This window comes from Micropterus dolomieu, linkage group LG08 (genome assembly GCF_021292245.1).
Source record: "Micropterus dolomieu isolate WLL.071019.BEF.003 ecotype Adirondacks linkage group LG08, ASM2129224v1, whole genome shotgun sequence".
NCBI classification, from domain to species: domain Eukaryota; kingdom Metazoa; phylum Chordata; class Actinopteri; order Centrarchiformes; family Centrarchidae; genus Micropterus; species Micropterus dolomieu.
This window is the reverse complement of record NC_060157.1, coordinates 4,592,352-4,619,052: the sequence shown is the minus strand read 5'-3', so window position 1 is coordinate 4,619,052 and position 26,701 is coordinate 4,592,352. Positions and strand designations below refer to the sequence as shown.

The window sequence follows — 26,701 nt, the reverse complement described above, 5'->3', positions numbered from 1 at the left end:
GTTCTGTGTTGACACCCATCTCAGTGCAGTATGGACAGTTTTGGTCTGTTGGTCAGACAAAAGAAAATTAGAGTTACATTACACAGTAATATTTAGTATCTGCTGCATTATTGTCTCAATTAACTGATTAAATCAATTGGGCTATAACATGTCAAATAGTGGAAACGCAGTAGAGCCCAAATTCACATATTTAAAGCTGAAGTGGGCAATGTCCCCTCTTCCCCTCCAGTCTTCCCCCAAAGCCACTCTCCCAAAATCTTTCATGCGCTGTTTCATTCAGACCGAATGAAATGATTGGCCTTGTTTTTGTGTGTCAGAGCATTTCATTTATTGATTGCTGTCAGGATATGAAGAGAATTAAAAAAAATCTAACAAATCACTCCAACTCGTAGGACCTGCCCTCCAGTTGGATCTTTAGGGACTTGAAGTCTGGCCTGTCGACTGGCTCGGCGCTCCAACATTTCAGCATGATTTTGTAGAGAAAGTCTGGACATTTGGCCGGAGCTGGCATCCTGTAGCCTTTGGTAACCTGCTGGTACACTTCCTGGTTGCTAAAGGCTGAGAGGAAGCAAGGGATGGAGTGAAGTGGGTAAAGAGAAGAAAAAGAAGTGCAGAAGTGTGTATTATAGTTTTGTGCAAGATTAAGTTGTGATTGTGGTGGACTTGAAAAATGATCTAATCTCTGATAAAGAACATGCTCCATCGTCATTGCCATTCACACACCAACTTTAGCACCATACACATCACTGCTTAACCAAAAACTATACCATACCATGTATGAATACATTTTCTAAGCATAGTTGTTGACTTTCAGTTCCCTAAATATGTCCAGTTCCCTAAACACGTTTGTCGAAGTGGTGCAACTTCATAGGAAATTGTTTCTTTATTCCATTATCTTGAAAAAACTTCTATTTTTATATTTTAGGACATTGGACCTTGAAGTGAGCAGAATGTATAGTTGAGAGGGCTACATTTGACACTGTCCATCTGTTGTAAGGTTTAGTAGACTTATTAGGGCTGCACGATTAATCATTTTAACTTCACAATCTCTGTTCAGACCTCCTATGCAATTTCATTTCTACGTGCCATTTACGCTGTGTTTGCATTGCTTGCTGTACTCGTTCCTCCTGTTCATACTGGCCATTAAGAGAAATCCACTGTCCTCCTTCTGTGCAAAAATGCGTAAAATAGATGATCTGAAGCTTAAATGAGGTTTCATCTCTCTGAATTGGTCAAATCAAGTGGGTATCTTTCAAAGTCTTTTAGCATAAAATTCCCTCTGTGTTTCACTTGACAGTGTTTTCTTGTTCAGTTGGGGATATATATATATAAAATACATTTTTGCATATGTAGGAACAGTAGGGATGGTTAGTGCAAGCAAAATATGTTGCAATTTACTTATGGGTATGGGAGTGTTGTTTTAAGACAGACTAAAAGAAATTGTGAACCCATCCTTTAAATAAATTTAGCGTGTGTGAGAGACACAGGAGTTCAATGCAATGGACAAAAAAAAGCTAGAACAACAAATGTGTCAGAATTGAGGAAACCCAGTGATGCTGATGAAGAACAAATACATTTTTCTGCCCCTGGTTACGACAAAAATGCTACCATTTAAACAGGTGTATGCTTTTCCAGTAGAAATACCATTATTTGATCTGTCTGACTTCCGGAGGCAGTCTCAAAGAGGTATAACAACAAAGTATGCTTCAAGGACTGCTGAGAATAGTGGAAGATTTTGTTCAAACTGAGGAGATTAAATGGGGATTTGTCTAGTGACAATGAATCGGAAGTTTCATTGTGCAACATCATCAAATCCAAGCTGTACTATAGATTACTGTGAGACACTGTTTTGTCTTAAATGATGGAGACTGTTCTGGCATTCTTGCAAACTTTGATTTCTCCCGGACAACATGAGAAAAATGTTTTCCACTAGGGCTTCAACTTGATATTTCATTTGATTTGAAAGTGCCATAAATTATGTTTTTAAGAGCTCTAATCCAAAAAACATGTCATTCCACTAACCTGGGTAAGGATTGCCACCATGGGTTGTGATCTCATAGAGCAAGACACCAAAAGACCAGACGTCTGACTTGTTAGAGAACTTTCCATGGCTGATGGCCTCAGGAGCGCTCCACTTGTAGGGTATCTTTTTATCTTCTGTGATGTAGAACGGCTCCTGGATGAGAAATCTTTGTTTCAAAAACTGCAGGCTTGATTTGACTTTGACTACTATACACAGAAACCCTTCCTTTCCTCCCTACCTTGATCACTCTGGCCAGTCCAAAGTCGGCCACCTTACAGATGTAGTCCTCCCCCACCAGGACGTTTCGAGCCGCCAAATCTCTGTGGATGCTGTTCTGCTCCTCCAGGTATGCCATCCCATCAGCCACCTGAGCGCCCATGTCAATGAGTAACTCAATGTTTTGCTTCTGCCCCTCTGGACCTACAACAGAAAAGCAAACAAACAGAGAACCAAGAAGTATGGAACTTTGTTGTCATTGTGTTTTCAGTAAGTGCAATTTATGTTTGGTATTATTTTGCAATGGATATTTGGATATGGATATTTCTTAAGAGGCTTAATTCAAGCGACAGCAAAGGTAAGGCAGGTCATGCTTGGAGTTATTAGGTGACCTCACAAGTGTTCACTGACCTTCCAGCTCTAAGTCTTTGCAGAGTTGTAACTGTTCTTGTCAGGGTGACAACAGTTTCACAGATAAGGCAGGGACTGTAAGGCATCAGGCCAGCAGATATGTGTTCTCTGGGAATCTTGTATGTTTGCAAGAACTTAATGGCTCCACAGATTAGAGTGCAAATCATGGATACTATCAGATTTCAAAGTGATGTAGGTAATGCATTAGAGTCTAACATCAGACAGATTTGGCTGTTCAGGTTAAGGCCGGTTGAAGATGAGCTAAGAGGGAAAACCTACAGATACTAGGGGGAAAGGCATAAACATAAAAACGGACCCAAAGATGCTATCCTTCAAATTTGGTGTTGAGATTGCAAGTGTTCACAAGTTGTATGCTGGCACTGTATCTCTTTGGCCAAGTCTCATTAAACAAGGTACAGGGTTGTTTATCTGTCATTATACAACACAAGGCTGTATAACGAATGCTTGATCTGGGATGTTGATAAGCAGGTTTCTGTAAAGATGTGGTCACAGCGGTCTCTGATTTCTGTTGCTTGGCCAACATGAGTCTGAGTAGGAGCAGCCTAAAGTCAAAGCTGGGCCAACATGGCTCCTACCCCGGCGCTTTGTTCTCTCCCCTGAGCAATCACCTCTTACTCGGAAACTTATCACCTGACACACCTAAACCTGGCTCACTTTATTTCCAGAACAGACAGCATTATATCAAAACCTTCAGCATTCGGGGCTGTAAAGCAGCTCAGCCTGTGACGCTTACGTTGGCTCAAGTGGCCAAAATAAAGCGCTGTCAGCATATAAAGTTTAGGGATTGTCAGTGAGATGTCAAACCTTTTACAATATCACGCATGACTTATCAGTAATTTGTCATTATTGCAAGTGGATGATTATGTGCAGCACAACTTTAAAATTAATTTGGTACACACACTAATGTCCCCCTCACGATGAATTGCAATCACTGCTTCGTTTAATCACGCACCGCCATCATGTCAAAATGTCAGTTTGTCCAATATGCTTTAATACTATGCTTAATACCTGCAAAACTGACATTCCCATCAGCCTCAGGATTGAGTCATGATAATTTTATCACATTTTTTATGTAGAAATGTGCCTTTGCTTGGTACAAACCTATGTTTAATAATAGTCACAGTATGTGTAAATACAGACACAGAGATCTATAGGAAATAAACCCAATTACATTGCAATAACATATACTCAGTGCACTAGCTAAAACTAAAGCGGTCTAACACAACATCCCTGCAAAAAATCATAGCGCAATGTTACATTTTTGGTGAAACTGTTTTAGAAAGGTGTTGATCATCCTCATTTTGGAGGCCGTAGTTTGTGGCGCTGTTGAATTGTATTGAGTTAAACAGTGCATCCGGAAAGTATTTACACGCTTCACTTTTTCCAATTAAATGAAATAAACATTTGAAATATATCAGTCTGTGTGGAATGAATAAATGAATGAATATAATATCCAAGTTTCACTTTTTGAATGGAATTACTAAAATAAATCAACTTTTTGATGATATTCTAATTATATGACCAGCACCTGTAAGTATTCACAGCCTTTGCTCAGTGCTTTGTTGAAGCACCTTTTGGAGCCAATTACAGCCTCAGGTCTTTATGAGTATGATGCTACAAGCTTGGCACACCTCTTTTTGGGCAGTTTCTCCCATTCTTCTTTGTAGGACCTCTCAAGCTCCATCAGGTTGGATGGGCCATTTTCAGATTTCTCCAGAGATGTTCAATCAGGTTAAAGTCTGGCTCAGCTCTGGCTGGGCCACTCAAGGACATTCAGAGTTGTCCGTTAGACACTACTTGGCTGTGTGCTTAGGGTCATTGTCCTGTAGGAAGGTGAACCTTCGCCCCAGTCTGAGGTCCAGAGCGCTCTGGAGCAGGTTTTTATCAAGGATGTCTGTACATTGCTGCATTCATCTTTCCCTCGATCCTGACGAGTCTCCTGGTTCCTGCTGCTGAAAAACATCCCCACAGCATGATGCTGCCACCACCATGCTTCACTGTAGGGATAGTATTAGCCAGGTGATGAGCGGTGCCTGGTTTCCTCCAGACATGACGTGCTTTTTTCCCGTTTTTTGTTTTTAATAAATTTGCAGAGATTTAGAATAAGGCCGTAACATAACAAAATTTGGAAAAAGTGAAGCGCTGTGAATACTTTCCGGATGCACTGTACTAAGTTTATAATATTTAGTCTAACCTCATTGATACACATGTTTAAAAAAACTCAGTAAACATAATACAATTGCACAGCACATTGAAACCACAGCTGAGCAGTTGAATCAACACCTCTAAACCTTTACCAGGAAAAACTGAACATTGTATCCTTCATGAAGGGAGGATTTGCGGAACATATTTTTTAAGCTAGTATATGGTAAACTGTGTGATTTCCCTACATTTCAACACAAAGCTGAATTGAAAGATAACTCCCTAAAAACTTAGTTTTACTGAAATTTTATATCGCACCATCTCAGGAAATGTCAAAGCTCTAACCCTCTTACCCTTCAACTGGAGTGCGTGGATGTTGAGCAGACCTCAAGTTGCATGTATGTAATTCATGTGGTGGCATAAACAAAACAAAAAAAGGACTGATGCAAGCAAGGCTATTGTGTCGGGGGCTTGAACTGTTGGCTTCTAAAGGGGGGCGGGACTGACTGTTTGCTGCAAAAGATAGAAGAACACTGAGGTTTACCTCTGAGGAAGTTGAGCAGGCTGCCTTTTTCCATCAACTCAGTGATGATGTAGTAAGGTGCTGAGGCCGTACAGACAGCAAACAGGGAGATGAGGTGACGATGACGGAGACGCTTCAGGATCTGAACTTCGCTCTGAAATTCGCGATAGTTCAACTCCGAGTCTAGAGAGAGAGAGAGAGAGAGAGACAGAGATAATTAATAGCAAAACAGAAGAAACAGAGATGAAAATGAGGAACAGAGATGAAAGAGGAACAGGGAAATAAAGAAATGACCTGGTAGACTGAGAACCATCAGGCAATAGAAGGAAACCACATTGAAATTTGGACCATTTTACAGATATAACAGGGGAAACTAACTGTGGATCGGGGTGTGCACCCATATCATATCGTTCACGATATTATTTTTATGATATGATGATAAAATAATCCATGTAGCGATAATGGCAATATTCCAACTTGTCACACAATGCCGTTGCACCGTTAAACACGACGACAACAACAAGCATGGCTGAAAGCGAAGGTAGCATTGACCTGCTCCATGGTGGAGCGACAATATTAGCGAAAGTATTAAAATGTTTCTGTTTCAGTTCATCCGTTTTTGATAAAATCATGCTAGCTGTGGTAGTTATACAATGTAACCAAACTTTTATGTAGTACCAGTACACTGTCGCCGGACACACATGTGGGTAGTTTGCAAATACTAGAAGACAAGATCACATTAGTCCTGTTTTTAGCCTTCAGTGGTTACCAGAACATTTTAGAATTGAATTAAGTTTTGATTTTTTTGTTCAGTCCTGTAAAGCACTTTGAAACTTTGTTTTGATAAGTGCTGGATTTATAAATGAAGCATTGTGGTGCTTCAGAGACGTCACATCTTCGTCATTTTTATCAGTGAAAATGAAGTGCAAAAATTACCATTCCCACAAAAAAAGTGCCTCATATGGCAATATCGGTCAAAATAATTGCAATACGATTTATTTCTTTGCATATTGTTCATCCCTATCTGAATTTGCAGTTGGCTTTGTCCAGTGACAATCCAATAAACCCAAAAAACTGATGTCGTTATCAATATCAACATTTTTCCCACTGTTCGGTCATGTGCAAGTGGCTTACATGGATGCTTTCATTAACCAACCTGCTGTAGAACAAATGCTAATTTATGTTTGATTAACTAAAGCTACGTTTTAGCAAAGTTACAGTCCAGTAAGAGGCCTTGTGTCATGGCCAGGCAGGTGTCTGTGTGGAACAGCAACATAGTTCTGGTCTGAACCACTGCTCTAAATCAGTGCAAAAGGGAAATTAAATTCCAGGTGACCACAGCAAGAGTTCTTGCTTTATTTAATGTAGGCATCTGTTATACAAAAACAACATATACTGTTTGCTATGAAGACACTAATGCTAAAATTATTAGTATATTAATCAATCCAAAAACATCCTTAGCTTCTCAAATGGGAGGATTTTCTATGTTCCTTTGTTTTGTAATCAGTATTATTGGAAAGCATTTGGATTTTAGACTGATGGTTGGGCAAAAGAAGCATTTTGAATGTGTCACCTTCAACCTGAAATAAGCGTTCTTCACAATTTTCTGACTGATGCTTGGAAATTATGACATTGTACATAAAACATTTACTTCCTGCTTAGAGAGGTTTGCTGTACAGTAAATGAGTCATCGGGTCAATCAAGTGAGCTTGACAGACTGCAGTTTAAGTGCTGTGCAACATGCTTCTAAAATGTCTCACCTGACTACTCCCTCACCCTGCACTCCCTTTACTGTCTACAGGTGCTTGTTACGCACACGTAATCCAGATGTCCTGGATGAAAACAACATATTGTTGCTATTTAAACAGTAGTACGTTGTAGCATCAGCACATACTTTATGCCAAAAAGATCAATTTATACTCATCAGTTAAGGTGAAAAAATATTTTAGTGATTGTTACACAACACAGCAGCAGATTTGATGAACTGTCCAACCGTCTGTTAGGTCAGTTTGACACGTAACGATGCTGCTTGTGTTGCCAGATATGTATGACAGCATCTGAGGTATATCAATGGGTCTTAACATGATAGATCTGGAAATTACTCTACATTCTTATTCTGTCTGTACATGTTCAACCCCACCCAGTTTCACACATTTAAAAAACAGGTCAGTTTTCAAGTGTACATTGTATATTTCACTATTCAAGTATTAGGTAATACACAGCTGTGATTGATATGCTGAGAAACACCTGAGTCACCTGAAGCTTTTTAAGATTTATTGTAGAGGGATTTCTGACATGTTGGGAACTATGATGGGTCCAGGTCAGATTAGCTTGGTTATGCACAAACACTGGAAGCAGAAGAAACAGTTGGACAACTGCTGAAGGACCTTCACAGGTGCAGTTGTCTTGCTAAATGAGGAATTAGAAATGAGTAATATAGCCAATACCACAGTGACCTGAAAATGTACTTTCTGATTGGTTTTATGTTTGCATGAAGGACTGCAGCTATGTGCAGCTCTCAGGTGTTGGTGATTATTAATCTGGCAAAAAAAACCCACAATCTGCACAATGTCATAAGAGCTTACACATGAGATGAAATATGACTCTTTTTTTGGAATTTAAGATGTCACAACTGTAGGGGTGTCTCCGACTAAGGATTTACATAGTCGAATCAGAACGGTCAGTTGTCGAGAACTGCATGCTGGTCGCGGTTCCTCCCGGGTCTATTCCAAGTATTGTTTGTGCACTGACGCCCCCTGCTTTAAGGTTTAGGGTGACAATTTAGGATTTATTCACACACTTAAAAAATATTTATTAAAAGCTTCTTTCTTTTCACATGTTTCCTTTACTGCACTTGCTGTCTATTAACTTATCGAGAGAAAACCGGTAGTTTTATGTAAAATCAGACGTTGAGCACACCTAAAGGCATGATCCTCATTTCTCTGCAAAGATTCGACTGTGAGATTGGGAGTTGAATCGGGCTCCGCCTATCAAATCTTCGACTACTCGGGGTCAGCCCTACACAACTGTAACTTTTACATTTGTATTAAACATGACTGTACTTATCCTACTCTACTTCTGTTACTCATCCTCCCATTTCTACAACATTTTTACAACATACAGTAGAACATATTTATAGCTATCTAACATGACCCATGGAGTTCTAGTGAGAAATTGCTGCTAGCAATAACAATAAGCACGCCAATAAATTAACCCCCACCCCACAGCAATATATATAGTATTAGCAGCAGGTATGCAAAAACTCACGATATTAGAGGCCTGCAATTAGGGCTGTAGCTTGCTTCTTTTTTATGATGGATTAATCTGTTTATAAATAAAGTTTATGAAATGTCAAATCTCATACAGATGCTCTCAGAAGCCTTGGTTTTGTCACAGATATCCAGCTTACAATGATGGAAAACCGAGAAAAGAAACAAATATTCACACATTTGAGAAGCTAGAACCAGAGAATGTCAATTTTGCTTGATGAAATTATTTAAATGATTAATTTGTTATCAAAATCATCGGCAATTTTTGGAGAACCAGCCTAAATACACATTAACAGAAAGGTTTGTACCTAATTTTCCTCATGAGTTGTTGGGCAAAACCATCCACCATGTTATTAGTAGTAGTATATTGAACACTTTCCACCTCGCTCTTTTTGTAAATTGTCTAGCTAAGCGCCAAACCCCGTCTGTTAAATCATCCTTCATTAGATCAACAGAGATGGTGAAATACCACTTTTGAGGATCTTGATGGCGACTTTAATATGGTTTTTCCAGTGTCCTCTGTAGACTTCAGCGAAGTAGCCACTGCCCAGCTGCTCCTCCAGGGTAAACTCCTCTTTCGGGAGCTCCCACTCATCCACCGTAAAATGATTCAAATCTGGGGTGTTGGGCTTTTTCTGATGGGGAAAACACACACATACACACACTTGTAGGTCATAAAAGGGGCACAAACACAGCTCATTCATTCTCATCCATGCATATAGGCAGGATGAGAATGAATGAGCTGTGTTTGTCACATGTCTTGTTTTGTCCAACCAACAGTTCAAAACCCAAATAGATTTAGTTAACTATCACATAAAATAAAGAAAAAGAGCAAATCCTCACAATTCAGAATCTAAAACTGTGGTTCTTTTGCATTTTTGCTTGTAAATGACTAATTGATAATCAAAATAGTTAGTCTAGTTGACACAATGCAAAATCTTTGTTTATAAATTTTTATTTAAGGTTAGCTGATTGAGAACACCTTGCTCAAGACAGGCAAGGTTGTGCAGTATAACATGTAGTTAATAAAATACAAATACAATGTATAAAGTGGTCAGCAGTTAATGAAATGACTCATAGAGTAACACTGGTACTATAGCAAATAGCACTCCTTAAAGTAGATGTCAAAACCAAGTCTGCTCCATATCTGAGCGAATGACGTTCAGGTATGTGCAATAATGTTTGCACCCAACTACACAGATAACAGTTCAATAAGCTATGATAAGATAAGTAGGCCTGCTCAAAATATGCTAATACGCCAAACTGGCAAACAAAAATATAAACGGCAAAAGATATAAACATAGAGAATATATTTAAAAATGACACGTGCAGTGACAGAAGTCCAGATCGGTAATGTTAGGTAAATGTGCGGGTGTAGGCATGCACTCGGTTTTAAAATTTGTCTGTCTTAAAACAAATGCAATCAGGTGCCCATGTACATTGAGCTGTTTTTTGCTTGCTGTAATCAATCCTCCTGGTCATACTGGACATTAAGATATCCCTTCTTAACATGCTTCTGATCGAGGTGATGGAGGACAATATCCAAAGTCCTGTGCAAAAATGTGAAGTTTATCTGAAGCTAATATTGGGGGTCAGCAGTCTGAATCATCAAATCTTTTTAGTACAAATCCCCTCTTTTGTGTGTTGCTATCCCTCCATTGCAACTCAAGGCAGAAAAACTGCTGGGGAAACTGCATTTGTACTAAAACTGTTCCCCATCACTTCCATTTGAAGCTGTTGCCCATAGGCATGGAGTATTGCTTTAAAACAAACTTGATGTGTGAAAATGTGAACCTATTCTTTAAATCTGCATGTAGAATAATTTTAACCTAATGACCGTGCTGAACTTCAACATTGTGTTCATGTGACATGAGTTGTTGTTGTGAGAGGGGCTATTTTCTTTAGTTTTGCCGTAGCCAGTCAGTAGCATGTGACTTTTCTGTACTTTCGAATTTACACAGAAGCTGTGGTAGTGGCCGCTGGGAAGGCTTTTGACCACAGTAACTTTGTCACAGAGCTTTAAATTATATCAAACATACAAACAGTTCTGAAGCCGTGTTGCATGATTTGGTAAAATAGCGTTCAGGCTCAGTCGTAAAACAAAACAATTCATCCACAAACACCAGGAAGCGTATGAATGAACAACATCTAGCAATGTTTTTTTATCACTGAATGTCCAGACTTCTGGTTTTCACATGATCAGAAATAAGAGGAACAAACTATATTATAAGCATCATGATAGCCTGTCTTACCCTTTTGCTGGGGTTTCCCAGTCTGTATATGTTGTTCAGGCTGTTGGCACAGTAGTACTCCACCAAGTCAATCAGAGAGCTGAAGTTGCGGTTGTACTCCACGTAAAAATTATCCCCTGCTTGGAGGATCTTAAAATGCTTCACCTGATTGCTGACCCTCACTGTAGAAAGATTCACACATATACACAAAGTCAGAAATATGAGTGTATAAGGTCCATTGTAGGTCAAATAAAATGTAATTACAGAGCCGAGGGGAAAAAAAATCAGAAATCAAAAAACTCGGATGTGCTTGTGTTGTTAAAGGCTCTGTACTCTATTAAGCAGGGTATGCAGATGTTAATAACAACAGCCATCACATATAAACTACTTTCACCAACCACTTTTGGAAGATACTACTATTCAAAGACCAGAAGCATAAAAAATGGGAGGAACTGCAAACATTTATAAATGACTAGATGTGACACATGCTTTCAAGTGGCTTTGTTGCAGTCCCTCATATCTGCCCACCTGTCTGAAAGCTCCAGCTCTCCTTCTTATACTTTTCTTGAATGCTGAATGCTATCACCCGTCCCATGGCTCCATAAAATAAAAAATCTACAATGGCCCTAATACTTTGTTGTGAGCAAAAATTGTTAAAATAATTAAATGCAAAGATCCTCCTCAGTAGGATTTTGTAAGATTTCACTTAAGAAGTAATTTTTGTCACGTTTTTGTCTCTTAACTGCATTGCATTATGTTGATATAAATGGGGTGGACAAAATAATGGATCTACCTCGATATAAAGAATTACAATCACCACAAACTACTTCCTCCAAAATGAACATACAAATAAATCAAAACCTCTCTGAAACAGACTGCAGGGCTACACATACAAAACAGAACATTATAACCTTCATGAATGGAGGATTTATTGCATGACTGAACCTCAAATACTGGCAACAGAGTGTATGTCCTAAGGACTCAACTGAAGTTAACCCTGTGATCGACTGGCACCCTGTGCAGAGTTCACCCTGCCTCTTGCAAAATGCATGCTGGGATAGAAACGGGCACGGTAGAAGCTGCAGAACTGCGGCCTCTATTCATTAGTCACTGTAACTTACACTGTACATTTAAGGTTACAGATACACTGAAGCTTATTGTTGATCATTTCTTCTCTGCTCTGCTCGCCTGCCATTCACCGGTCTTGTGCAGAGTTTTGTGCGCGTGCCGTGCGGCCGACAAATGCATGCACGTCGCGTTTCCTCGCGGGTCTATTTCAAGTACTATTTAAAAATGATTTAATAATCTTTTGTGTGGTTTATCAATTGTGATAAATGATCCGAATGTCCCGCGAGGTGCAGACAACTCGGCACAACAACGGTAAGGCTGGGGCTCCATCTCTCTGCCACTAGGCTACATCATAGACACACACACACGCACTGACCCGCCTTCTTTAAGGCCAATTTAGGATTTTTTTCACTTTTAAAACATTTATTAAAAGCTATTTTCTTTTTATGTTTATTTACAGCATTAAAAGTTGAAATGTATATTGTAATAGGCTGTATATGAACTGATTGAAGGAAACTGGTAGTTCTATGTAAATTCAGACGTTGAGAACCCCCTGTATTGCCAAAATGGCATGATCCTTGTTTTGATGCGAAGCTTCGACTGAGATTGACAGTCGAATCAGGCTCCGCCCATCGCAGCATCGACTATGCGGGGTCAGCCCTAGTAGAAAGCATACTGTAAATACTGACATTTTCTTTGGTTATGCTTCTGTTGTTGCTCTTTGAAAGGGCAAGAACTGAATTATCACACTCCTGGTAGGTCTCCCAATGTTTGGGTATTATAGAAACGTCAAACTTTTGTTCCCTTTTCTACTGTCTTTGTTTTTGTGCCGCCTTAGTCAACTTAAAGGATTTGTTCAACATTTTGGAAATCACCCTTATTTGCTTTCTGGCAAAGAGTTAGATGGGAAGATTGATACCAACAAAATGGAAAGGTGAAAATAACAATTTGCCGTTTTACTGGGTCGTTATGTGCCGGACAAGCTAAGCTAACCTTCTGCTGGCTGAAACTTTCATTTATCCTCCAGATATGAGAGTAGTATCTTCTTATATAACTTTACGCCAGAAAGCAAATAAACGTATTTCCCAAAGTGTCAAACAATTTCTTTAACCGATAGGCAACTTGTGCCTTTTGGTTTCCAGGAAATCTCCTCGATTGCATTGAAACTGACAATGCATCCATGTCCACAATGCAAAATTCTGGTATTTACGAAGATTTCTGATTTTGCACTACAGTCAACAACTTGTTTGGAAGCAATAAATGCTATAGTAGTTAAGGCTGTGATCAATTTAAACAGAACCCACACCCAGATCGATCATAGGTAGGGCCAGTTTTAGGCCAGGCAGTTACTAGATAAAGGCGTGGCTAGGGAAGGGTCAGGTAAAGTGTGATGTCCTCCAATGAAACAGTGTTCCATTGTTTGTATGTTGGTTCCTTATCAGCTGGATGGCCTACACACAAACTTCTAAATTTTAAAGCTGACTGTCCCTATATTTTACACATTACTTCCTCCACATCTACCTAACTGTCTTCCCAAATCCATCCTACACTTTGAACTGAAGTAAAACTCCCTTTTTGCTCTCTCTATTTTATCCCACCAACAACCCACACATCACTCCGCCTCTGGTTCCCTCTGCAGGCTTTCTCCATCACCCCTCTCATTCTTGTCTTGCCTGAAAGAACGTTTCCAACGTTGTCCTTCTCACTGTGTCGGATGAGGAAAGCTCCGTTGTCGTTTCCTGGTCCCAGCAGGTAGCTTTGGGCCTCAAAGCGGCTCATTGTCCCAAAATACCATCTGGATCAAGACAGAAAGCCATAAATTAAAATTAAATATTAGAAAGTGTTTGCATGGTCTTAAACTTTAACTACAATAATAGTAGTAGTAGTAGTATAGTAATAATCACAATAAGAAGATATTGTGTAAATGGTAGATAAGCATATACAAGATCTGGCAATTTATTGTTTGACTGTGTTAAATCATTTATGTCTACCTGTGAAAATCCTGGGATCTCGTTTTTAGATTCATGCAAATATTTTCAAGGTATAACTTTGAGTGGTTTGAGTATCTAAACATGTAAGAAGTCTTCATAGCAGGTGCAAATACAGAGTACTTGTTGTGTGTTAAACTGCCACAAACACTTAATCTCTGACTTCTAAACTTCTAAACTCGTCTTTGGACAGTTATTGTGATTATCATGAGTGGAAACAAAACTAGGTACGTTGAATAATTGAAAGTCGGTTAACAGAAAATTTATCACCAACCGTTTTGATAATCAGTTAATAGTTTCAATCATTTTGCAAACACAAATGCCAAACATGCGATGGTTCCAGCTCCTCAAATGTGAAGATTGGCAGCTTTTTGTTGTCATATGATTATTAAATTACTGTTAGTTGGACAAAACAAGCAATAAATCTGAAGTTGTCACCACAAGTCCTTGTGATGGGCATTTCATAGAAACAAACAGAAAATAAAATCATTAATCAATTATGAAAATAATGATTATATTTTATCAGCAAAATGTTATTACTGCTAAATGTAATACTACAATTAATCATAAAAAAACCCAAATCAATAGTGAATTTAAACTTTCCAGCACCTGTTGACATGTGGGAATAACCACACGTTACACACTTCCCATTCTGCTGAAGCAATAAACAGAGAGAGAGCAACAAAACAAGAAGTGGTGAGGCTGACTCAGAAGTGTTTGCATCACTGCTCAGAAACACAGAAACACTCAGACATGGTGATTACATTATGGTGAGATTTCTCATGGTGCTGCTAACACAGGGTTAGGTGTATATATGTGTTGCAGCTTTATGAATGCTCTCTTGCTTACAGGAAAATATAGCATTTATGAGGACGAGTGGAGTGATTTATTTGGTTGATGTTCAAGTTTTATTGGAGGCTTTTGCTCAAATTGGTTCTTAAATAGCATCCACATACATTTTGTAGCTAATTTTGCTAGAACAGTTATTGTATCTTTGCAACCTAGTGGTATTAAATACAAATCCCATGCCTGTCGCTTTCTGTCAACTGTCAAACCAATGAAAGAAGGGTGTGTAAAAACAAATAAAACTATAGCTACAATATGCCCTAAACTGGACAATAATATTGTGACGTATTTCATGCTTGCTCGCTTACCTAAAATATGATTTATGTTTAGTTTAATTGTGATCAAGCTGAGAAGGAAGGTGAAATAAAATGCCAAGTTGACAAGTATCTTATCTGAATCCAGAGGAATTGTTGAACTGAACAAGTGCATGTGTTATTTAAAGTCGAACCAAAAGCACCATAATTCCACTGCATAGCACATGGTGCATTTAATATTAACTGGAAAGTGTGACAATGGATTGACTTTCCTCCTGTTTGAAATGGCAAGGGCGTCACTTTATTTTGAAAAGTGGTGGGGACTTAGGGGCTCAGATTAGGGGTGGGAAGAAAAACTTAGCTTGCAAGATGTCAAGAGAGGCAATAAATAAGATGGACGAAAGATCCTTTTAAACGTATGAGCAACACATATATAGGCATGATTTCGTCTTCCCTCCTCTTTTGTCATGTTCACACGGAGAGAATGGAGAACTTGGCCAAAAAGAAACTGTTAATAAGTTGTTAAAGTTGTTGATTGGTGCATGCACGTTTTTGGGTAATTTTTATAAATCAGTAGCTTGTTTGTTTTTTTGACAATGCACATTTTGTTTCCTCTATATTTTAATTGCATTTCATGTTTTCTTAATGTGGAAACCTTTCTAAAGGCATGCTATTTAACTACAAGCTATGTTTCAGAACGTTTTATAAAACATTATTCTTTGTGGTGGGGGCAAAATCGGGGTGTTTCTCCCTGCAGTCTCCTCTTAAGGAGGTGAAAAAAAGTGGTGGGGACATGTCCCCAGCGTCCCCAGTGTAAATTACATCTATGGTGGAATTTGGTTATGTTTATGCAGCTAAAGCTTCTGAAAGGGTAAAGTTTGTGGCAAGTCATTTCATAAGTTGAGAGCAAGTTTTAAAAGAAATGCCAAAGACTTGAGCTTAACTGAGCTTGTAATTTACTTTTCAAGACCTAGTGTTTGTTTCATGACGTTTGCCTCAGTCTGAAATATGACCTGCTAGCTTCCCTGAAATGTTGTGAGATTTTTTTTTAAGGGACGAAGTTGCACAAGAAGTCACACGCAGCCTAACCTGTCTCAAAAATCTTTTAAGTTATGAAGTTAGCCTTGTTTGAAAATGACTGAGAAATCCACACGAAATAGGTTAACTGTTAAGGAGCAGTCGGTTTCTTAAAATATTATGAAAAAGTGACACCACTCACGGTTGCATTTCTAGGGATTCCGCCCTGACCAGGTAGTTATTGGGCACGATCCCGGTGTCCAGGACGCACCCGTTCTTGTCGATCCTCCGTGCGGTCCACCAGTCCCCCTTGCGGCTGATAACATTGAACAGATCCCCCTCCTGAAATGACAGCTCATCCTTGTGACGGGCTTCAAACGGCCACACCGCCGTGTAGATAGAGCTGCTCTCGGGCACACTGTCCGCCGGACTCGGACAAGGACTCGGTGGTCTTTCCTCACCGCGGCCGTCACTGCCGCGCTCTCTTCCCCCTCCACTACCATTGACTACTCCGTCTCCTCCTCCAGGAGAAGCCTTCTTGTCTTTGAAAATCCTCTGCCATAGTGATTCCAAACATGGACAAGATTTCTGCAGACACTCACCCATAGATGACCATGAATGGCCCCGCTTAGAGCCGCTGTCCCTCGCGTCTGTCTCTGAGCGCGCCCGCCGAGAGAACACCGGCTACACCTGTTGAACAGGTAGAGGGGATGGAGCGCTGAGAATCCTCAGAATGTCTTTACAGAGAAACTGCTGCGTTTCGGCTCGTCTTGTTGAGACTGACTACTGCGCCCAAAGGACTGACAACAACTTCCTTATGTCGAGCAATAGGCGTCATAAATCTCAAACTCTTTTTCTTTGTTTTACTTTTACTGCCCTTTTATAAAAGGTTCATAAGTTGTAACTAATGACTTTATTAATGATTAACAAACTATTTACTAATGCTTTATAGATTATGCTACTTATAGGCTATTAAGACCAGGGTGGCCAGGTTGTGGAAAAATCCAGATGTTTAGTCTTTCTTTTTGGTAGTTGGATGCATACATGACCCTTAGTGTCTCACTTAATAATAACCCATCAAGTCTGCAGTTGAGTTAATAGGTAGCTTAGGCTACATTTTGGTTCAGATTGTTTGCAGCCCAAAAACGGCTTGTGTGGTTTGAGTGTCTGTACTTTAGGAATTGGTTTATCCTTGGTTCGGCTTTATCTGTAGGGTGCAGTCAGCTAAAATTGGCCAAATAAGGTTGGACCTTTTTATAGTACTCTAAAATGTTACAGCCTGTCACAATTACTGATCTTGAATTTTTGCTACAACACTAGTTGACATGTAATTGATCTAAAATGGGCCATATTTTTCAGCTGAAATGTGACACAGGCTTACTGAAAATTTAAGAAAGAAATTGAGGATACAAAACAGGTTCATAGGTGTATAAGTACAGTCCCCTCCAAAAGTATTGGAACGGTAAGGGAAGTTACTTTTTTTTTGTTCACTGAAAACATTTGGGTTTAAGATCAAAAGATGAGTATGAGACACGAGTTCACTTCAGCAACGGCTCTCATTTCCTGGTATTCACATCTAGATGTGTTAAACAACTCAGGACAAACCACCCTTTGTTTGAACCCACCCATTTTTCAAGTGAGCAAATCTATTGAAACATGTGTATGACAGATGTTTCTTGTGTTGCCCAGGTGTTGCCTTTTAGGTTGATTGTCCAAACATTAAATAGCTCTGCATCACTAGACTAAGTTTTCATCCTTGGTTCGCACCTATAAAGACTGCATTTCCTGTTAAAGAGAATAAACCAACATAAAGATCAGAGAGCTGTCTATGGGAGAAAAGCAAGCCATTTTCAAGCTGAGAAAAGAAGGAAAATTGACCAGAGCCATTGGACAAACATTGGAAACATAGCAAACACAACAATTTGGAATGTCCTGAAAAAGAAAGAAACTACTGGTGTACTGAACAACAGACGTCCAACAGGTCGGCCAAGGAATACAAAAGTAGTTGATGACAGAAATATGGTGAGAGCTGTGAAGACAACCCCCAAAACATCACCAATGACTTCCACAGTGCAGGGGTGAAGGTATCATAATCCGCTGTTTGAAGAAGGCTCAGAGAGCAGAAATATAGAGGCCACACCACAAGATGCAAACCACTCATCAGCAGGAAGAATCGGAAGGCCAGATTGAAATTTGCAAAGAAGTACAGAGATGAGCCGCAAAAGTTCTGCAACTCAATCTTATGGTCTGATGAGACCAAGATTAATCTCTAGCAAAGTGATGGAAAGGCCAAAATATGGAGAAAGAAAGGAACTGCTTATGATCCGAATCATACAAGCTCATCTGTGAAGCACGGTGGAGGTAATGTCATGGCCTGGGCGTGCATGGCTGCTTCTGGAACAGGCTCATTAATATTTATTGATCATGTAACTGATGATGGTAGCAGCAAAATAAATTCAGAAGCGTACAGAAACATTTTGTCTGCCAATTTACAGAGAAATGCATTGAAACTAATTGGGAGGAAGTTTATCGTGCAGCAGGACAATGACCCAAAGCACACTGCCTACAAAACAAAGGACTTCATCAGGGGAAAAAAGTGGAAGGTTTTAGACTGGCCAAGTCAATCAACTGACCTTAACCCTATAGAGCTGCATTTCACCTCCTTAAGAGGAGACTGAAGGGAGAAACCCACTGAAACAAACAAGAACGGAAAGAAGCTGCGGTAAAAGCCTGAAATAGCATCACAAATGAAGAATGCAACAGTTTGGTGATGTCGATTACTTTAAGATTATTTGTTCCATAGCTCACCTAAGACTGCTGTGGTCTAATACAAACGGTGGTTTGTCCTAAGTCGTTTAACACATCTTGATGAGAAGACCAGGAAATAAAAGCTGAAATTCTGAACTCTTGTCTCATACTCATCTTTTGATCTTAAACCCAAATGTCTTCAGTGAACAACAAAAACAAAGGAATTATCCTTACCGTTCCAATACTTTTGGAGGGGACTGTACATATCCATGTAAAACCTAAAACAAATTACTTTATGCACAAAACCAACACAAACACACCAAGTGCAGAAACTCACACCCATACAACACAATCAGTTCATTTTTGCATTTGTCAATGAAATAGTTGTTCAGCTTTTTATTGCATGAAATGCATTTAAGATATTGTTACTTTGTCATACCAAAGACAATAATGTCAGTTTCCTGCAAAAATGTAGATGATTTCCGCTAAAATCACTCCATTGTTCTCTCTTTACATTTAATCTAAACATCTGGCCCATTTTACCTGAAATCGAGTAAAATGGGCCAGAGGCAACATGCTGCTATTCAAACTCTCATAATTACAAAACAATTTTTCAGCTTTTTCACATTTTTTTTTTTTACAAATAGATATTTCAGAGACCCATACCAATTTATAAAAATATCATTAGATCTCATGCATAGCTTATTAGATGGTCTTATTAGTCATTAACCTAAAAGGCACATTTTAGCTGACTTTATCCTATACCACTAGGGTTGTTGGTAAGCCTGTTCTAAACATTTAGAACAACACCTGACTTTCGCGATAAATGCTCAAACATTCATTGATTAATTGGATTTTATGTGTTGAAATGTCTTTAGCACAAAAATGTGTATACACACGGCTGATAAATTATGCTTCAGGTTTCTCATTTAACGTTCCATGTAAACATCACATCCAAAATACGATCCATACTAGGATGAGAATCAAAACTGAGATACTAATGTGTATGTAAAAGTACTCCATTAGGCCTTTTCCATCATGGAACCAAAAAACATGAGGTTTTCTTTGCAAACACAAGTGGACGTCTCATATTCTGCAGGTCATTGTGCAACGGCCTCTGTTGATGACGCATGCTTGATTACAATGCTTCCGCCCGGTTCAAAAAACAGTAGTGATTAGTTATTCTAGAATTTGGGGTCAGATGGGTTTTGAATAATGGGTTCTTGTGGCTTTTATTTATTTATTTTTTCTCCACCAGATTTTCAACAACTCTGCCTCTGATTGGTTAATAGCCTACTTATTGCCTCCAGTGGTTAGGGTTAGCCAACCAGAGGCAGAGAATGTGGCAGGACTTGATGCAAATCGTAGTTGTCAAAAATCTGGTATTCTTGTGAGGTTCAACAATCATTCCAACCAATCCTGAACATCGCTCACCAGTCAAGTCCTACAACGGAAGTGCCTTGTCGGTTTGGAATGTACCTATATGCTTTAGGTCACTCAGGAGTCCGTTTAGACGAATAATCTGTTCAGTCACATACGAGACACATTTTTATAATTGACCCAGAATTAGAACCAGGGCCAAGGGTCTGGACCAAAAGAAAAATTAAACTGGAATTACGTGTGTAAGTGTGTGTGTGTAAGAAACAGGTTCCAGTGAAGTACAGAATCAGATATTTGTTACATGAGAAGCCTGCAGTCCACAGATACTTTATCTTTTCACAGGAGCTCCTTCCTGTAAGGAAGTTTCTTTCTGTGCGAGTTCAGACAAGATGTTGTAACAAGGTGAGTGACGTCACCCATCTCTGAACAGACAATAAAGATGATACTACTATGACCGCTCTGAAAGCTTACTGGTCTGAATTCAGGGTGCATTCACTCCGAGTATGTCTGAAACAGTTTATTTAAACTCCTGAGTGTTTTTTACTTTTGTTAAATGTAAGTGATCCCTGAGCAGAACTAAAAACCACAAAGAAGTTCTTGGAATACAAAACATACCAAATTCATTATGTAATATTATGTAATGCCAAGATCTATAACCTCGTAGGTCGTGTGATTGATTTATTTATTTTAAGATGAATGATAATCGGTGAAGTGGAGACAACAAATTGCATTGTAATTGTGTATATTTACTGTTGGGTGGTTTAATTTATCACAAACATATTTTATAACCTTGGAATGTTTTGTACTAAAAGTATTCATTTGTAAAGTAACTATAGCTGTCATAATTGTAGTGTATTGTTCAGCACTGTGTTCAGTATTCAGGATAAACCAAATTATCTGCATAAACTTCTAGTTTCATTCTTTATATTCTTCACATTGTGCTAAGTGAAATAAATGGAAAACTTTGCATGCAAATGACAAAAACCACATTTCAAAACAATACTTAAAATACTTTTATTCTTTACACTACTGGTGTTTTGTTTGATACCTCATGGCACACAGCCCAACACATGAAATTCACTCTTGTGATTTGGTGATTATGGCTAGTTTCCTGAAATTGGCTTTGTCTGCTATAAATGTCATGCATAAAAGACAAAAGTTGCATTGTTCTCAAAGTGCATTGCATTTCAACATTGTTGTACAATTTTATGGTGCACAAACCCCCCCCCCCCTTTTAAAAGAGTCTTCTGGATTTCACTGAGAAAGGTCTTTCTGCCTTGGGTTCGCTTTAAAGTTATTTAATAAGTTACATTTATTTGGAAGTGTATCGTGTGGACAGAGTCTGCAGTGTAAACATAGGCACGCTAGTTATAACTGGCCATTACTGTAAGCCTCTAAAAGAGGTTTAATAACTTTAAGGTTTGTACACGTGCCACTATGGCTGACTGGCTTTTCAAGCCAAAACCAAAAATGTATCATAGGAGGATTAAAAAAATCCCCACACTATTCTAACGAAACTTGTATCCAGACGTAATAGATAAGTAACATGTAGCCAAAACCTTCTCAAATCCCTGTAACAGAAGGTAGGCTGAATAAAATACTTTATGCTTGTGGTTAATAAGACTCAACGGTGTATAGCCACGCTAGAGGGCCCATGAGGCCAGAAAACTAAAACTGGTGGATGGATAAAATAAAGAGGAAAGAGGAAACTTTGACTCTTTTATAAAGTGTTGAGCCGAGTTGTCCTGAGGATGTCATTGCGTCCTCTGAACAGTGGCCATTTTAGGACCTCTCAGACTCAGCCTGGTTTATCTTTTAATCAGTCTAAGCTGTACTAAATGTATTAACATGCTAATGATCAGCACCCCCCCCCCCCCAAATTTAGTGTGTTATACATGCTAAACTTTAGCAAACTAACATGCTAACATTTTTGGGCTTATAGAGCATGCCATAAGTCCTTCTCCAGCCAAGCGGCTGACTTCCTGTTGGCATCATACAGCTCTTCTTGACTTGAAATATTATAGGACTTGATTTAAAAAAAAGGTTTTGGGGGAGTTGTGACGCTCCTTTTCTTGTGAGTCAAGAGTCAACTACACTTGACTCACAGCCCAGCTCTGATCCTGGGAGCTTGGGCCGGGCGTAGTGAACTTTTTTTTGGTTGAAAAATGCCAGCTTTACATCTGTCTTGCCGTGTTCGCCCACATCCGTTTGACTTTTCTTGGTAACTCTATTTTTCTTTCCTTAGCTTCTTCTGTCATCGTCATCTCTGGTCTCTTCTCCTCTGCCATTAGCTAATGAAACGTCCATAGAGGCTGTCTCCAATACAGGAAGACTCTAATGTTACACAGTGTCAATAATGTAAAAGTGTCCTATCAAGCTACCGCTGTGGTGGTGGTGTTGTTTTTTTAGGCTAGCTGTTTCCCCCTGCTTCCAGTCTTTATGCTAAGCTAGGCTAATCGCCTCCTGGCTGGAGCTCCACGGTTAACAAAGAAACCTGTGAGGAATCAGTCTTCTAATTAACTGTAACTCGGCAAGAGAGCAAAAAAGTGTCTATTCCAAAATGTCACACTATAACTTTAAAAGTTATATTTGAAGTCTGTCTTGCTCGCATGCTATATGTAGAACGAAAGAGTTATTGGTTGCTGTGATCATTCTGAAATAGCTTAGATCTATCGTTTAACCTCAGGGTTCAGCTAAAGCCGATGGGAATTTGGTTATTACTTCATGATTAGATACTCGAAACAAGGACAAGAGGACATTGGGATCACCAAAATTGTTAGATTATCTAATCAGACAATTAGATAACACTAAGCTCTGTACCAAATATCACAGCAATCATCTAAATCTAGTTTTGGACCGACAGCATCCATATTAGCATCTCTGGCACCAAGCCGCTAGCGTGGCTAAAAAAAAACCCAGCAAGCACTTACTTTATTGCACACAACCTCAATTTGAGCCCTGTCTTTGCAGTCAAGACAAATGAGTGATTTAAGTCCTAGCCAGTGATTTCACAACTTTTCGAAGTGTGCATACTCAGACATGGCACATACAGAAGTAATAAAATATTATTTATAAAACACAAAAGTGTATAAAATTAAAAAAAAAAAAGTCTGTTCTGTGAATGTGCTGAGGGTTTTAGTGGAAGTTTTTTTTTTTTTTGGATAAGTGTATTTACACACCTTTCTCAGGCTACTTCATTCATTTGTCCGCCTTGCTTTCAATTAGAGGATCTCTAATTTCCCGTCCTTCTTCTTTGACTTGATGAGCATCTTCTCTCACTTCTGTCCGCTTTTAATGCTCTCCTCCCTCTGTCCTTTCACACCTTGGTGTTTTATAAGTACATATACCCTGTTGTGGAAGTAGATTACATGGGGTAGGAGAATATTCATTATTTCTCATCCCCCGTTTTCTGTCTTCATTTTTGCAGTCCATTCTGCTTCTGCGCCTCGTCTTCCTCCATTTCTCCCTCTTTCTACACCTCTATAGTCTTGTAATATATCTTGGTATATATTGAATCCAGCTGGCTGTACAGAGCGTGGAAGGAGGGTCTCTTGGAGGGCTCAGGGGCCCAGCACTCAATCATGATGTGGTAAATAATCTGAGGACAGCGGGCTGGACAAGGCAGCCGAAACCCTGATGACAACAGGTCCAACACTTCTTTGTTGCTTTTTCCTAAAAGAGAGTGATATTAATGCATGAGAATTGGAAGAGTTCGCATACGTTTCATCCTTTTTCTTTTGCAGGCACAAAATACAAGATGTTCAGTATTCAACTGTGCAGATACAGACAGCTACCACAACTATGAGAACATCAGGAATTGCTGCAATAGCTCAACTTTGAAAGGTAAATTGAACACTTTGACTTTGGCGTTTCTCAATTTTTTTTTAAGGCCACAAACACACAGTTGTTATTTTATTAAAAAAACTCAGTAATTTCCTAAAACAGCTGGACACTGTTACGTTTGCTCAAAACTACAAACCCAAGGAAATAATGCATTTGTTTATGAACACTTTCAGCGGCGGATAATACACATTCGGTGCTCTGGTGAGTTTTTGCACTGACTGGGACATTTTCGACGGAGACCTTATAATGAGGGTCACTATCATTACTATTATATCAATTTCTGCATAAATATGCCTATACCAGTCAAAAGAATCAAGAAATATCCCAACTCCAAACCCTAGATTGATCCTCAAATAAAACAGAGCCTGAAAGAGAAGCATAAAACTTTCAGGCTCAAAGTCTGGGTTGGTCTCAGGATGGAAAACTGCAACATAGAAAATGAGGTTCTGAAAGTAAAACTGGAATGTAAAGACAAACTGAACTACAAAATAGGCAAGCCCTGATTCAGGATTTTTACCAAAAAAGGTTATTACACAGAAACTACCACGTGTGTTTCCAGGTAACAAGTCACAGCCTTAAACATAATTTTCACAGTTTTAACTTAAAACAAGAGGTTAATGTTTGGGGCATAAGGGAGGATGGATTTCAGCATTATAATATGGCAATTACCTTATTTTCACATCATTGTGAAGGTAATATACCGATAATATTGTGAAACATCAACCTATATTACCTCATTATTATCAATACCCAATTAATGTCACCATATTACCATTTCTTAATCCAAATATTGCAATGATATAACCATTTTATTGTTAGTTTATAATATTACTAAATAGTTTTGACCCATTGCTATATTTAAGTGTGTCTTCCCATTTTGCCCCTTATTACCCTGTTACATATAGATCTCAGTCTAATATTATCCAGATATACCAATTGTTAATACCAAGCTATTACCTGGTTATTACATGGTATTACCGGTTATCATACTATCATTAAACTATTATGTTATTACAGAGCTGTAATGTAAAGTGCTACCTCTTCATCCATTATGTCAGTGGGAAAGCATACTTAAAATACTTTCCACTGATTTAATAAACACAGGAATCAATCTGCTAGAAAGCTCTGCAGATTATATAGCTGTAAATCTCCATTAAAAAATTAGAAAGAACACTATACCTTCATAAGGCATCTTGCCGCGTGACATCATCTCATACAGCAGGACCCCAAAAGACCAGACATCTGATTTTACAGAGAACCGCTGGTGAAGTGCCGCTTCTGGAGCCGTCCACCGAACCGGGATCTTTGTGTTTTTACTGGCTGTATACACGCTGTCCTGGAGAGAGACGATGAAAGTGAATAGAACACATGCACACTTGATTAACAGAGAACTGTAATGTGTTTCTCAAATTTAAGAATACATTTCCCATCAATCCTCATTAGATAGCGTTTCTTCTTAATCAGATTATTATAATAATAATAATAATAATAATAATAATAATAATTAGACTTTATTGTACACCTTAGTTTTGTTTCTTTGGCTTCTTTTTCAAATAAATATACAATAATTACACCACACAGTAAAACATACAACTACAGTTGTGCCATAAACAGAAAATGGAAAGCAGTGCAGCAGACGGAAATAAGTTGGGTTAAAACCAACAAACAAACACATTTAAAGTTATTTCACATTATTTGACTCTGTCGGACAGAAAGATAACAAACTGCCAGTGTTAATGTCTAACGCCATGCAGAGAGAAGATTTTAAATAAAAATGTTTGTGTCCAGGAAAACTGGATTAAAAGTGTATATTTCCTGCTAAACCTGCTTCTCACTACAATCTTTCTATTCTAAGGTAAAACGCAGCAGAAATGTTCTCCCCGGAGAAGCTGATTTATTTACAGTGAGTAATGGCGGGTGGTGATGGCGCGGTGGATAAGACACATGCCTTTGGAGTGAGAGACCCGGGTTCAAATCCACTATGAGACACCAATGTGTCCCTGAGCAAGACACTTAACCCCTAGTTGCTCCAGAGGCGTGCGACCTCTGACATATATAGCAATTGTAAGTCTCTTTGGACAAAAGCGTCAGCTAAATGTAATATTGTCTAATATTATGTGGTTAATTATTACACACAGAACCTTTTAAGCTTGCTCTTTCTTTGCTCATATAAAGTCTTTTGATATTTTGTAGCTCAGTATGAATAAAATATTAAGTTTTGAGTGCAGCTGGAGGATGGAGTTACACATTAAGTATACATGAGTTTACACAGGAACAACCAAGCACTCTATACATATTTAAAAAGAACACGGATAAACAATTAGCATTATACTAAAATAAGATGATGGTTCTTGACAGATGAGAAATAACCCCTCTCCTGTGTTTGTACATGCTGTCTCTCTCTCTTCCTCACAAACCTGCTCACCTTAATAATCCGAGCCAGTCCGAAGTCGGCCACCTTGCAGACCAGATCTTCTCCCACCAGGATGTTCCTGGCAGCCAGGTCTCTGTGGACGATCTTTCTGTCCTCCAGGTAGGCCATGCCCTCTGCAATCTGACTGCCCATGTAGATCAGATGAGCCGATTTCAGCATCTGGCCTTGAGCAGCTACAAACACACACAAACACACACTGTCAAGCAGGTGATCAGGGCTGGTCTGAGGGTCGCTGGTGCAATTCCCAGCCCCCCCCCCCCCCCCCCCCCCCCCCCCCCCCCCCCCCC

General features: G+C 39.1%; 2 protein-coding genes across 3 annotated transcripts in view; both read right to left on the bottom strand.

Annotated features, from left to right (window-relative positions):
* On the bottom strand, window positions 1–23,424 carry ptk6b (PTK6 protein tyrosine kinase 6b). 2 transcript variants are annotated; one of them, XM_046057345.1, is made up of 10 exons: window positions 23,317–23,424; window positions 16,212–16,699; window positions 13,578–13,699; window positions 10,858–11,018; window positions 9,075–9,240; window positions 5,358–5,519; window positions 2,262–2,443; window positions 2,023–2,176; window positions 374–558; window positions 1–45 (listed from the first exon to the last, which is right to left on the bottom strand). In XM_046057345.1, the coding sequence occupies exons 2-9, from the start codon at window positions 16,613–16,615 to the stop codon at window positions 377–379; spliced, it is 1,533 nt and encodes a 510-aa protein (XP_045913301.1). In that variant the 5' UTR covers window positions 16,616–16,699; window positions 23,317–23,424; the 3' UTR covers window positions 1–45; window positions 374–376. The 2 variants fall into 2 exon arrangements, with proteins under 2 accessions (XP_045913301.1, XP_045913300.1); XM_046057344.1 differs by lacking the exon at window positions 1–45 and having other exon boundaries at window positions 182–558.
* Window positions 21,137–26,701, bottom strand: part of srms (src-related kinase lacking C-terminal regulatory tyrosine and N-terminal myristylation sites) — a 29,290-nt gene continuing 23,725 nt past the window's right edge. Inside the window, exons 6-8 of the mRNA XM_046057346.1 lie at window positions 26,406–26,587; window positions 25,160–25,316; window positions 21,137–23,809 (exon numbers count right to left, since the gene is read on the bottom strand). Coding sequence (XP_045913302.1) covers window positions 23,610–23,809; window positions 25,160–25,316; window positions 26,406–26,587 — 539 coding nt within the window. The 3' untranslated portion in view covers window positions 21,137–23,609. The remainder of the gene's footprint in view (window positions 23,810–25,159; window positions 25,317–26,405; window positions 26,588–26,701) is intronic.

What these genes read in the sequence shown, in the direction of transcription:
- ptk6b (XM_046057345.1), bottom strand. Translation starts at nt 16,615, where the DNA reads ATGGGTGAGTGTCTGCAGAAATCTTGTCCATGTTTGGAATCACTATGG. An exon ending in TGGGAAACCCCAGCAAAAGG is followed by an intron (nt 9,241 to 10,857) that starts GTAAGACAGGCT and finishes TTTCCCCATCAG; the next exon opens with AAAAAGCCCAACACCCCAGA. An exon ending in CCTGCTCAACTTCCTCAGAG is followed by an intron (nt 2,444 to 5,357) that starts GTAAACCTCAGT and finishes TTTCTGTTGTAG; the next exon opens with GTCCAGAGGGGCAGAAGCAA.